This window comes from Hydra vulgaris, chromosome 13, assembly GCF_038396675.1.
Source record: "Hydra vulgaris chromosome 13, alternate assembly HydraT2T_AEP".
Lineage (NCBI taxonomy): Eukaryota > Metazoa > Cnidaria > Hydrozoa > Anthoathecata > Hydridae > Hydra > Hydra vulgaris.
The window spans coordinates 42,912,171-42,924,727 of record NC_088932.1 but is presented as its reverse complement, the minus strand read 5'-3'; the positions used below and the strand labels follow the sequence as shown (position 1 = coordinate 42,924,727).

Genomic DNA, 12,557 nt, shown 5'->3' with positions numbered 1-12,557 from the left:
ATAAAACCCATTATCGCATTAAAATTTTTGGAAGTATAATATATAAAATTTAATGTGTTTTATAAAAAGAGGGTCAAAAAAGAAATTTAAAAAAATATTAAATAGTCCCTTGAAATCAACAAAGTATTGCCAATTTGGTCTTTAAAGCTAAATATTAATGACTAAGTTTATATTATGATGTTGATTCTGTTTCTATTTTTTTAGTTAATTAGTTTTGGTATTTAATATTAGTATTAAATTAAAGTAAATTTTTATCTTGAATTTTTCTAATTTTATTTTTAATTTAGTTGTGTTGATTGAATTTTGTTGTTTATTTATTTACATGTTTTTTCCTGAATTTTGATTGCCTGAAGAAAACAAATTAATTAATGGGGCCGGATACATTAGAGTTCATTGCAGCGTTGCAAAAAAATACAAAAAACATACGAAATATTTGCATACTTGCTCATGTAGATCATGGTAAATTATTACAAACTTTAATGGTTTTTTTTGTTTTGTTTTATTCATTGCATAATGTACAAATTTGTTTAAAAACGTACTTTTTTATATATTAAAAAATGACTTAAAGTTATACAGTAATTATGCAGTAATTTGGTAAATTTTTTAGGGAAAACAACCCTTGCAGATTGTTTAATTGCAAGCAATGGCATTATTTCTCCTAAATTAGCGGGTAAGGTAAACAAAAATTTCTTTATACTTTTATACTATATCTCTATTTGTTTATACTTTATTTTTTTAGTTTTCAACTTTTATAAACTTCTTTTTTTAGCTTCGCTATATGGATAGTCGTGAAGATGAACAACAGCGTGGTATCACGATGAAGTCAAGCTCTATTTCACTTGCTTATAATACAAGTAAATAATTGAAAATAAAAGTAATATATCTATAATAAATAAATAATATATGTGCACTCAGCTATTAAAGGAAAATGTTGCTTATTACATGTCTTACGATAGTTCTGTATATTGTATTATACTTGATGCATCTTGATTGATCAAATAGCCTTCAATTGTGTGAGCTACTACAAATCACTTCACAAACTTCTAAATTTTGATGTTTCACCTGTTGTGGTACATGAAATTGTATCGCAACAAATATTATTGTATTGTATAGAATAATATTAAATCTGCTTTTTTTCTGTATACAAAAGTGTTGGACAGATGTGGTATGCAGCCCTGTGTTATTTTGTATTTATCTAACAGATTGCTGCAGTGTTTAGAAGCAGAAAAACTAAGCTGTTTCATTTGTAAATATTATTTGGGTGCATTGTGTTATGCAAATAACCTACACTGTTGGCTCCAATGGCTACTGCAATGCATTCAATGTTAAAAATATGCAAAAGAGCACATTATGCCTTTCAATGCTGATAAAAGTAAATGCATTTTTTTCAAGCCACATCCAGAGTTATTGCATCGTTTGCCCTCACACTAATAGACAAACTGCATCTGCACTTCTTAGAAGAATGATGGCCAGGTTTGATTGCAGTCATAAAAGTTACCAAAAAAATGGCTTATAAATGAAAAAAATTTTTTATCATTTTTTAAATTTATTTAAGCCATTTTTTTTATGTGAGACTGTATTAAGTATGCAGAAAGTATTCAAAAAATCTACTTCTAACTTGCAGTGTTAAAAATTCTATTGCTATGTTGTTTATATAAATTTATTTCCAGTGGTAAGTATAAATATCAATTTTTTCAGTTGGCTTTACAAATGAAGCATATTTGAGAAGAATGATAAACTTCACTGTCTATTGTAGTCAAAAATAACCAAAAAGTCTATTGTAGTGAATAAACCTTTGGTTTATTCACTATAATTTTATTCACTATTCACAATAAACCTTTGGTTTATTCACTACAAAAAATTAAGGTTTTTCACTTATTCCTTTAGGCAGCTGTTGTGATTTATGACTCAATATGCAATTTTTGTTTTATGAAATTTCCAAAGATATTATTTGAAAATATTTTTACAAAACTTTAGATACTAATAAGCTCATCTGCAATCAATAATCAATATTTGTTGTGTTAAAAGTGTTAAAAAGCAAGAAAACTTTTTTAATATGAAATAGTAATCGGAATTTATTATATAAAGAGGCTCTCATAGAAAAATTATGGTTTCCTCGCATATGCTAGTTATTTACATGGTATTCTAAAGAGACTTGATTGTTTCTAGTGTTGTTTTTATATTGTATTAATTTAAAAATATTTTTTTAAGTTATTGCAAACTGTGTAAACATTTTTTAACAAATATATTAAAATAAAAAAAGACATTTTTTAAAATGAGTTCTGCATCATTCATAGTACAATTTAGGACCACAAAATAAAGAAGATGCTATTGCTGTAGTTGTTTGTAAATTAATCACAGTTATATCTCTGTATTTACTATGCCCAGTGCTGCCATTAAATCTTCATTTGTAAAAAAATATTCAAATTTCACACATTGTCTGCTAAGTTATGGCCCTTCTGATAGTGTGACCTAGCATTGTAAATTATTATGGCTATAATATCAGTATTTATAATAAAAATTTCAGGGTGATCAACTCTTTTTAGATTCAAAAACATTGTAATAAAGTGAATATTTTTATATTGGATGTTTTATATTATTTGGATATTTTAAAGTCAACATATTTACAGATACAATTGATTGTACAGTCTTGCTCTAATATTCTAGCTAATTTTTGTCAAGTTTGTAGACCTTTTCTAATTTTTACTGCTTTCTGTAGTGTTTTTTGAGTATCTTGTTTGAGAATATCTGAAGCATCTTTGTTAAAGGCTTTCATTTTATTGCAACTACTTGAGCAACCATCAGCTTTTGTTCCATCTGTTAATTACACTGGTCTAAACCCTTTACCTTGCTCAGATTAAGGCATGAAATTATTTGATATGTTATTATTAGTAAAAAGATGGCATGTTTTATACATGATATGATGGCATGGTGGTATAGTAATAAAAATGTTTTAACTTTTTTTCTTTTCTTTTTTTTTTTACTAAAAGATTTTTATGCGCTTGGGTGCAATTTTTTTAATTAAAAAAGTCTGCTTCTATACTCTAAATGTGTTTTGTATAGTGGAATAGAAAGTGAAAAGTGTACATTTGTAGAAGAAGTAAAATTTATTAATTGTTAAAAATATAAAATGTTTAAAGTATTTTTTTTTTTTTTTTGTTAAATTAAAATTGGTAAATTTAGGAAATAAGTTTTAATAATTAAACTAGTAAATAAATTTTTAAATTTAAAGTTAAATATTTTATATTTTAATGTTTTAGTTATTGAGTGCATAAATTCAAGAATATTCTTAATCACCTACAATCAACTTGTGTTCATTTTTAAAATAAATATTAAAAATGCTTTTTTATTTGTTTTTATTTTAATTTATTGAACCTTCTTTTTTTCTAGATAAGCAAAACTATCTTGTAAATTTAATTGATTCACCAGGACATGTTGACTTTTCCAGTGAGGTTTGTGATCTTTGAAATATAACTTAGATTTTAAATAACTAAGATCTCTTTAAGAATCAAACCTATAGTGTTATTGAAGTTACTATGATTTGATGATTTTTCTCTATTACTATCAATAATGCTGAAAATAGTAGAAATAGTTTTTGGTTGAGTTGAGATAAATTTATATCAATACATAAGAGTTTAGTTATTATTATTTGTAATAACAATAATATTATTAGTAGTAATAACAATAACTGATTAAACCCAGATTGGTGGGCTTTAGATTGATATGGTGTAACAGTTGTAAAGATATATTATTATAATAAGGTATCAACTGCAATACGACTTTGTGATGGTGCCTTGATTGTTATAGATGTTGTCGAGGGAGTTTGTCCACAGGTAAGTTTTTTTTTTTATTTACTTAAGATTATTTAAATAAGAAGCTTGCAAATTAGCTTGCAAACATCAAGTAATAAAAGCATTTAAGATATATATTTTATATTTGTTAAAAATTAATCGAAATTTTCATGGAAAATTTGTCTAGTTCAGGAAATTTTCAAAAAAAATTTGTTGCAATAAACTTATATACTTTTTTAAATTAGGAAGAAATTAATATGTAAAGATTGCATTTAAAAAATTTTTATAAAGGGTATGTGTTATAAATTCACAGTGTTAAATAATAATTATCTAAAAATGATATTAGAAAACACATTTGATCTGAATATTCAGTAAAATGATAATAAAATAATTTGCTTAGTATGATACTTATAAAACACTTGAATGTCCACTTAGCAGTATTAATTGAAAAATACAGTATACATTTAAACTGTTTTAAAGTATAGCATTAATTTTTAATTTGTTGATTTATAACTTCAAGTGTACCCTAGCAAGGTTGTAGGCAGTGAGACTTAAGTCTTAAAAGCAAGTCTCAGTGAGGCGTTTATTTACCAATAGTGGCAGAATTTATGACCTCAAAATCATTAGTTCTTTTTCTTTTATTGCTAACTATATTTAAATTTAGCAAAAATGTTTCTTTTCTTCCATTAATCAATAACGTTCTTAAGTTAGGAAAAAATAGTAAAAAAAAAATATTTAATCAAGTTTATCTATATACAATTTTACAGTTTTCAGTAACTTGTGGACCAATTTAATAAACATTGAAAAGTATCCCTTCCCCTATAGGGATAGGGGTGCAAATTATGTTTAGCCTTAAACAAAGTTTGCTACAGCTCTGAACGTCAGTATGCATAGCAAATAACAGGATAAGACAATTTAAAAATTTTGAAAACAAATTGTCATAGTTACTACTTATAGTTATGATAAAAAATTCAACAAAATACCATAAAAGTGTTCTTCAAAGATTTCTAAATATTTCTAAAAGTTTTCTAAATATTTTATAATTAGCTTCACAATATTTTACCATAAATTTGTCCATTACAACTGATTTGTCCATAACAACTGTCTAAAAGACGTAAAATTTTAATCATTAATTATAAAATGACTTTTTTAGAAAAATTCCAGGAAATTTTCATCCCTACTATGTATATATTTAAATTAGTAGAAAATAAATAACACGAGTTTAGGATTGGCAGGGGAAAATGTTGGATTGCAATGTTTGCATTGCAAAATTTCTGGAAAATTTCCTGAATTGAAAATTTCAAGGAAATTTTTGTCCCTAATATGTATATATTTAAATTAATAGAAAATAAATAACACGAGTTTAGGATTGGCAGGGAAAATGTTGCATTGAAAACATAATAATTTAAAAAGAAAAAAATGCTCTTGAATTTATATTTTTGAGAAAACTTTTTAATATATCATATAATATTTAAAACTTATTTTTTTGCAGGTTTTAATTTTAATTTTTGTAGATTTTAATTTTAAATGTACAACTTAACTCAAAAAGGTGATCATTTGCTTTGGGTGGTTCACAAAAAAATAGCTAAATAGTTAATTAAAAAATATATGTTAATTAAAAAAGTTAATAGTTAACTGCCAAAATTTAAAATGTGAAAATATCAAGTAATTTGATTTATAGAAATGATAGTCTCTAAGCTTAACAGAAAAATGAAAAAGAAAATTTAAAGTAAACTTTATACTAAACAATTCAAAGAAAAACAGAAAATATATGCAAAAAGAAGCGAAAATTAGTGAGGCTTGCGTGTTATTTGGCTTTACAACAATATTAGCTATAAAAATAGCTATAATATATTGTACAAATGGAAAGAGTGTTATACATTAAGTATTTATAAAAATGTTTTTAAAAAATTATGTAAAAACTAAACAGAAATTTAATCATCTGGTAAATAATTTAATTGTCTGCTTTTCAAATTTCAGCCAATTAGTGATGATTAGGAACCTATATATAATTATTTCTAGCACTGAAATAATTTAAAATATATATAAAAAACTTCACTGGTGTCGAGCTTAAACTGCATGTCTTTTTTTACAAATTTTTCAGATTAAGTCCTTACTCAGCTTAGGTGAGGTTTGATTTTTGTTTGAAGGTATTTCGTCATGAAGCAGCCTTGTTTGTTAAGATTTTTGGTATGAAGTTATAGAGTTTGAAACAAGGAAAAAAGAGCTACAAAGCTCTTTTATGTTAATATTTGTTTTTAAAAGTGTAAAATTATTTGTATATTATTTTTAATAGTATCTAAACATTACCAATATTTTAAATATTTTTTTATTTTTAGACACAAGCAGTGCTTCGTCAAGCTTGGCTGGAAGGAATTAAACCATGTCTTGTGATCAATAAGATAGATAGATTAATCACTGAAGTAAAGTTATCACCTATGGAGGCATACTTACAGTTACAGAAAGTTGTTGAGCAAGTATTATTCTTTTGCTTTTAAAAATTATGTAGTTACTTTGCTTTTTTGATTGCCTAAATAGTGTGTGTTGTTTACTGTTTAAAGTAACAAACATTGATGACATTTTTACAAGATTCTAAAAAATTAGAGTTTGTATTATTTATTATAGCTTTGTATACTATTTACTTAAAAACTTTAAATTTAATAATTTAAACCAAAAATAAATAAAATTTTTATAAAAAACAGTTTTTCATCCTTACCCTTTCCATTTTTAAAGTACCTTAAAATTTTCATTAAGTTTAAATTTTATCTATAGATATTATGTAAATAAAACTTTTATTTTGTAAAATAAGGATTTTATTTAATTTTTAGGTAAATGCAGTTATGGGATCTTTATTCAGTACTTCTGTTATGGAGCAATCAAATGTCAAAATAAATACTGAAAACTCTTCTACTAAAGTAAATGCTGATGGGGAACTTGTAAGTTTATTATATGGAAAAAAATGTTAATCAAAAAGTTTTTTTGTGCTGATGTTTTAAAGAATTTTGTTAAACTTATTTTTATGCTGTTAAATTCTTTTGATTGAAATTTTGTTAATTTTTTTTATTAAAGTCATTTGATTGGAGCTCTGGTTTAGAAGATGCTGATGATGAAAACTTGTATTTTTCTCCTGCTGCAGGAAATGTTGTATTTGCTAGTGCAATTGATGGTTGGGCATTTGGGTAAATATACACTTAATGTATTTTATATATGTGTGTGTATGATATAGATGTGTGTGTGTGTATATATATATATATATATATATATATATATATATATATATATATATATATATATATATATATATATATATATATATATATGCATATATTTTATTAGCATCAACACATTTGCTGAAATTTATTCAAAGAAACTTGGTGCATCTTACAATGTTCTTTCAAAAACATTATGGGGAGATTATTATATTAACATAAAAGCTAAAAAAATTGCAATGGGTGCTTTATCGAAAGGGAAGAAGCCATTGTTTGTGCAATTTATTTTAGAAAATCTATGGAACATATATGATGCTGTAATTTTAAATAGGTTTGTCATTACTAAAAATGTTTTTTTGTTTACTTGATTTTGTGTTTTATAACTAATATAAGGTAATTAACATAAAAAGAACAAATATTCAAATATTTATATAAAGTACATTTAAAAACAAAGAAAATATATAGTAAAAAAAACTAAACATAAAATTTTATTCATATGTTTACAGAGATACTGATCGTATTAGCAAAATTGTAGCCAATCTTAATTTGAAAGTTTCAACTCGTGATTCGAAGACCAATAATTTACAATCACATCTTCAAGCTATCTTATATCAATGGTTGCCTCTTTCTGAAGCTGTTTTAAAAATGGTTAGTTCTTCTATGCCCAGTCCTCTTGACATATCTGAAGAACGAGTGAAAACTTTAATGTGTGGGCGATATAAAACTATTGACATATATCCTCAGGATACTCAAAATCTTAAAGATGGTAAATGTTTAAGATGATAGTTTTCTTTAATGAAATTTGTTAAAGAATTTTGTTAAATATTTTCAGCTCACTCACATGTACACATGCATTTCTGTTTTTGTTTGTTTATTTAAATTATTTTAGTCATCATGAAATGTGGGTCTGAACCAGAATCTCCTGTCATTGTATTTGTTTCAAAAATGTTGTCAGTACTTCAATCGGATTTACCAAAGAACAGGAAAAAGTTAGTTATGATGAGTTTTAAAATCTTTGGCAATTTTTTGAAGTCAAATTGTGTTCAAAAAAATTAAAAGTATAGGTTAAATGTTAAAATTGTTAAATTCTACTCTATTATTTTATTTTAAAATAAACTTTATTGACAATCCATCTACAAGGGTTTTATATTTAATATTTTTATATATATTTTTACAGACCTCTTGAAGAGCTTGATGTTGTATCTCGTTATGAAGCTGCTAAAAAGAAATTGGCTGATAAAGAAATGGCTGCTGAATGTGCAGGAGAGGAGTTTAAAGAATCAAAATTTTCTGTTGAGGTAGAAGAAAATGATCAATGTTTTATTGCATTTGCTCGGGTATTTAGTGGTGTATTGAAAAAAGGTTCAAAATTATTTGTCTTAGGACCTAAGTATAGCCCTCTTATACGAGCTGAGACTTTAACAGATTTCCCTCTCAAGTAAGAGAACTTTTTAAATTTTTAAGTTTTTTTCTATTGGTCTTTATTTGTTATTTTTTATGAGAAACTGTTATTAGGCCTGTGGAAGAGGTTGTGTTTGGTCACAAGTTTTCAAGTGTTTACATGGCAGAATGCACCATAGGTGACCTTTATCTTTTAATGGGGAAAGAGTTGAACATTTTAGATGCTGTTCCAGCTGGAAATATACTTGGTAATTTCTTAAAAAGATTATCACCATTAACTTACATCATTCATTGTTAATCAATCAATTTATTTACATTTGATTTAGTAATCAAGCAATGGTTAACTCTCTAATTATTATTGATATCATCATCAAACAATGTGATTTATTATTGTTAAATTTTGTGACTGGATAAAAACCATTGAATGTTTTAATAACATTATAAAAGTTTATTTTGAAATTCGATTGTTGTCATTTGATTCTATTTGTAAAATTGATTTTACGGTTTAATGCAGTAAATATTTTTCTAAAATTAGATTATTTTTCTGAAATTTGAGCCATTATCAATGAAAAAAAATTCTAATATTATTATAAGTATACTAACATATACAACATAAAACATTAAAAGTAAAATACATATACAATAACATATACAAGTTTGTAACTCAAAACTGTAAACAAAGATTTCTTTTTTTTTGCTCTACTTTTTTTTTAAACTTTTATTTTTAATATTTATATAAAATGATCAACACATTCCTAAAAAACACATTTACAGGGGTCATCTCAAAATTGAAAAATATTCACAGGGGATCATTTCAAAATTGAAAATGAATATGCTACTATTACCATTTTTATTTTATTTGGTATTTTATTTTACATTATTTGTTAGGTATTAATGGATGTGCTGACTATATTTTAAAATCAGCTACATTGAGCTCCACATTGGCATGTCCGACATTTACTCCTATTCCACTGGAAGCTAAACCAATTGTCCGTGTTGCTGTTGAACCTAGACAACCTAGTCAATTACACAGATTGGTCGGTGGAATGAAACTTCTAAACCAAGCTGATCCTTGTGTTGAAGTACTTGTGCAAGAAACAGGTTTGTAAAAATAATAAATAATATTTTACATTTCATTATAACTGATATTTTTATATGGAAAGCATAAAGTTTCTGAAGAGCAGTTAAGTATTACACCGGTTAAGTATTACACCGGTTAAGTATTACACTTAACCGGTGTAATACTTAATATAGTAATACTAGTATATACATCATTTGAATTGCAGTTGAAGATAAAGTTTCTAGTTTCGTTGGCTGAGTTTTTATATACAGTATCGCTGAATAAGAGAAATCTGTTACAGCCGATTTTTTTTTATTTTTTTTTTTTTTTTGAAAAATGTCTGGATTAAGGAGCTTATTCAAAAAGTTATAAAGTCTGCAGAATATAGTTGTATTGTGCTGACATGAACAATATATAAATAGCATATATTTACATATACATATATATATATATATATATATATATATATATATATATATATATATATATATTTGTTTAGGTGGATCAATGTATCTTTATGTATGTGTATAAAATGTTTAGGAGAATATGTTATTGTTGCTGCTGGGGAAGTTCACCTACAACGGTGTCTTGATGATTTGACTCAACGGTTTGCTAAAATCCAAATAAAATCCTCTGAACCAATAGTTCCATTTCGTGAGACCATTGTTATACCTCCTAAGGTTGACATGGTCAATGAACAAATTAGTGGTACAAATAAAAATGCTAAACATCATACTCAAAGGCTGCCATCTTATATGCTAAAAGAAATTCAAAGTTTCAGCGATACCATTCGTAAGCAGGTTTGTTTATTTAAGCTATTTTTCTGATTAATGTTGTCGTCGCTATTGAATATAAATTTATATTATTGTTGCTATTATATTTAAATTAGTTGTATAAGTAGTTATATAAATATAAATAGTTATAAATAGACTTAAATTGTTAAATAAATTTTAGGAAAAATCAGATATAAACATAAAACTACAAAGGTATGAAGAAGAAAACTCTGAAACTTTTTATATGAAAGACGAAATTGTTGCATTACGAAAAGAAGCCAAAAAACGTGAAAAACTTGGTCTTATTGAAGCTTTTACTGCTGATAAACAATATTGCGTGTGCGTGCACGCTAAACCATTACCGTTAAATGTGTTAAAGTGTCTTGAGCAGCACAATTCTCTTTTAAAAGTAATTCAACGAATTTATAATGAAGACGATTTCCAGGTTGCTATAAATTCCCTTTCACTAGAAACAAAACTTCAAATTCGGCAATTTTATGACCAGTTACGTGAAGAATTCCAACAATCAGGCAAACTATGGAAAGATATAATTAATCGAATATGGGCTATTGGACCAAAAGGAGTAAATGATAACATTTTAATAAACAATGTAAACGACTACACGAGACCAAGTATATGGTGTGGCTTTGTTGATGAATTAAAAAACGAAGGTTTGCATTTACGTGAGTTTGATAATAGTGTAATAAGTGGGTTTCAATTAGCCGTACAAGCTGGTCCTATCTGTGAAGAACCCATGATGGGTGTCGCATTTTTTATAGAGGATTGGAAGCGTCTTGGTAGGTTATATAAGCTTTTTAAATGTCTATGTGCTTAATTTTTTTAGAGGTTATGTTTTTGATATTTCAATTGTTTTTCTTATAGGTAATAATGAAAATAGTTACGTGGAAAATTCCCAATCTTATGGCCCTATCTCTGGGCAACATATTTCGGCTTTAAAAGCAGGTTGTCGTCGTGCTTTTATGGCCCAGCATCTTCGTTTAATGGCTGCTATGTATAGCTGCGATATACAGACAACTTCTGACGTTTTAGGAAAATTATATGGTGTTTTAGGTAAAAGAGAAGGAAAAATACTTAAAGAGAACATGAAAGAAGGTTCTGATGTTTTTGATATTGTTGCTCAATTGCCAGTTGCTGAAAGTTTTGGGTTTGCTGAAGAAATACGGAAAAAAACTAGTGGCTTAGCAAGTCCTCAACTAATATTTAGTCATTGGGAGGTCAGCGCTATTTACTTTTAGTATTAGTTTTTGTTTCAATTATTTCTATTTTTGTTTTGAAATGTCTTATGTTTATGTATATTAAGTTATAATTTTAAATATAGCTTCTAGACATTGATCCGTTTTGGATTCCAACAACTGACGAAGAATATGAATTGTATGGTGAAAAAGCTGACAGTGAAAACCAAGCATTAAAATATGTTAATCAAATTCGAAAACGAAAAGGTTTGTACGTGGACGAAAAAACCGTTGAACATGCTGAAAAACAAAGGACCCTTAAAAAAAATAAATAATAATTATTATCCTGAAGATGATTTATTATTTTCTTTATAATTAAAACTTTGTAACCATTGTCGATACTTTAACGTAAGTAAATAAGACATATGCTTTATATATATATATATATATATATATATATATATATATATATATATATATATATATATATATATATAAAATCTTTATGTCTGCTGATTAAATTATTGAGTCTAAACACTTTATTTTTTTGTATTGTTAAATAGTGTTATTCTAAAATAACATTATTAAACAATAAAAAAAGTGACAAGCTTGAATTCTAGTTTGCAAGCCACATCAGTCTTGGGCAGAGATAGCGAACCTATGAGAGGGGTGTCACAAAGCGACATGCAAAATGATTTTTCATGTTGCACTAAACATTAAAAAATATTTATCATTTACATTAGCCAGAGAAAATGATACCAAAAATAAAAATAAAAAATTTTTTATTAACCTGAATAAATGTTAATAACTAGCAAATTGGTTTCTTAAAAATGAGGGCAAAACTTTAACACGCCTATAACGAAAGGTTCTCTATTCCGGGCATAAAAAACGATGAGTAAAATGCGGAAGTATGGTTAAAGGCTTCAGAATATACATCGACTGATTAAGGAAGAAATATCACTAAGAGAATTAACAAAGTTAAGGTTGTGGGGTTAACCCCGGAAAAATTATATGTTAGGAGGCTTGGCTTTTTAGTAAGGTTTTTAAGAACAAACTAATAGTTAGGGGAATATCAAGAGAAGGGAAACGCCTTACTGGATAAACCTTAGTAATATGCACCTTGAGCAATG

General features: G+C 26.2%; 1 protein-coding gene across 2 annotated transcripts; it reads left to right on the top strand.

Annotated features, from left to right (window-relative positions):
* The first annotated feature begins 165 nt into the window (after positions 1 to 165).
* LOC100206687 (elongation factor-like GTPase 1) lies at positions 166 to 11,778 on the top strand. Of its 2 annotated transcripts, none has more exons than XM_065816568.1 (18): positions 166 to 459; positions 608 to 675; positions 770 to 854; positions 3,391 to 3,452; positions 3,762 to 3,833; positions 6,131 to 6,268; positions 6,620 to 6,727; positions 6,861 to 6,970; positions 7,128 to 7,331; positions 7,507 to 7,766; positions 7,890 to 7,989; positions 8,178 to 8,438; positions 8,516 to 8,649; positions 9,290 to 9,502; positions 10,002 to 10,261; positions 10,416 to 11,031; positions 11,117 to 11,469; positions 11,574 to 11,778. In XM_065816568.1, the coding sequence occupies exons 1-18, from the start codon at positions 369 to 371 to the stop codon at positions 11,760 to 11,762; spliced, it is 3,324 nt and encodes a 1,107-aa protein (XP_065672640.1). In that variant the 5' UTR covers positions 166 to 368; the 3' UTR covers positions 11,763 to 11,778. The 2 variants fall into 2 exon arrangements, with proteins under 2 accessions (XP_065672640.1, XP_065672641.1); XM_065816569.1 differs by having other exon boundaries at positions 286 to 459; positions 608 to 670.
* The last annotated feature ends 779 nt before the right edge of the window (positions 11,779 to 12,557 follow it).

Excerpts from the sequence above, each read along its gene's own strand:
- LOC100206687 (XM_065816568.1), top strand. The coding sequence starts at position 369 with ATGGGGCCGGATACATTAGAGTTCATTGCAGCGTTGCAAAAAAATACA. Across the intron at positions 676-769 it reads CTCCTAAATTAGCGGGTAAG|CTTCGCTATATGGATAGTCG; the intron begins GTAAACAAAAAT and ends TTCTTTTTTTAG. Across the intron at positions 6,971-7,127 it reads ATTGATGGTTGGGCATTTGG|CATCAACACATTTGCTGAAA; the intron begins GTAAATATACAC and ends ATATTTTATTAG.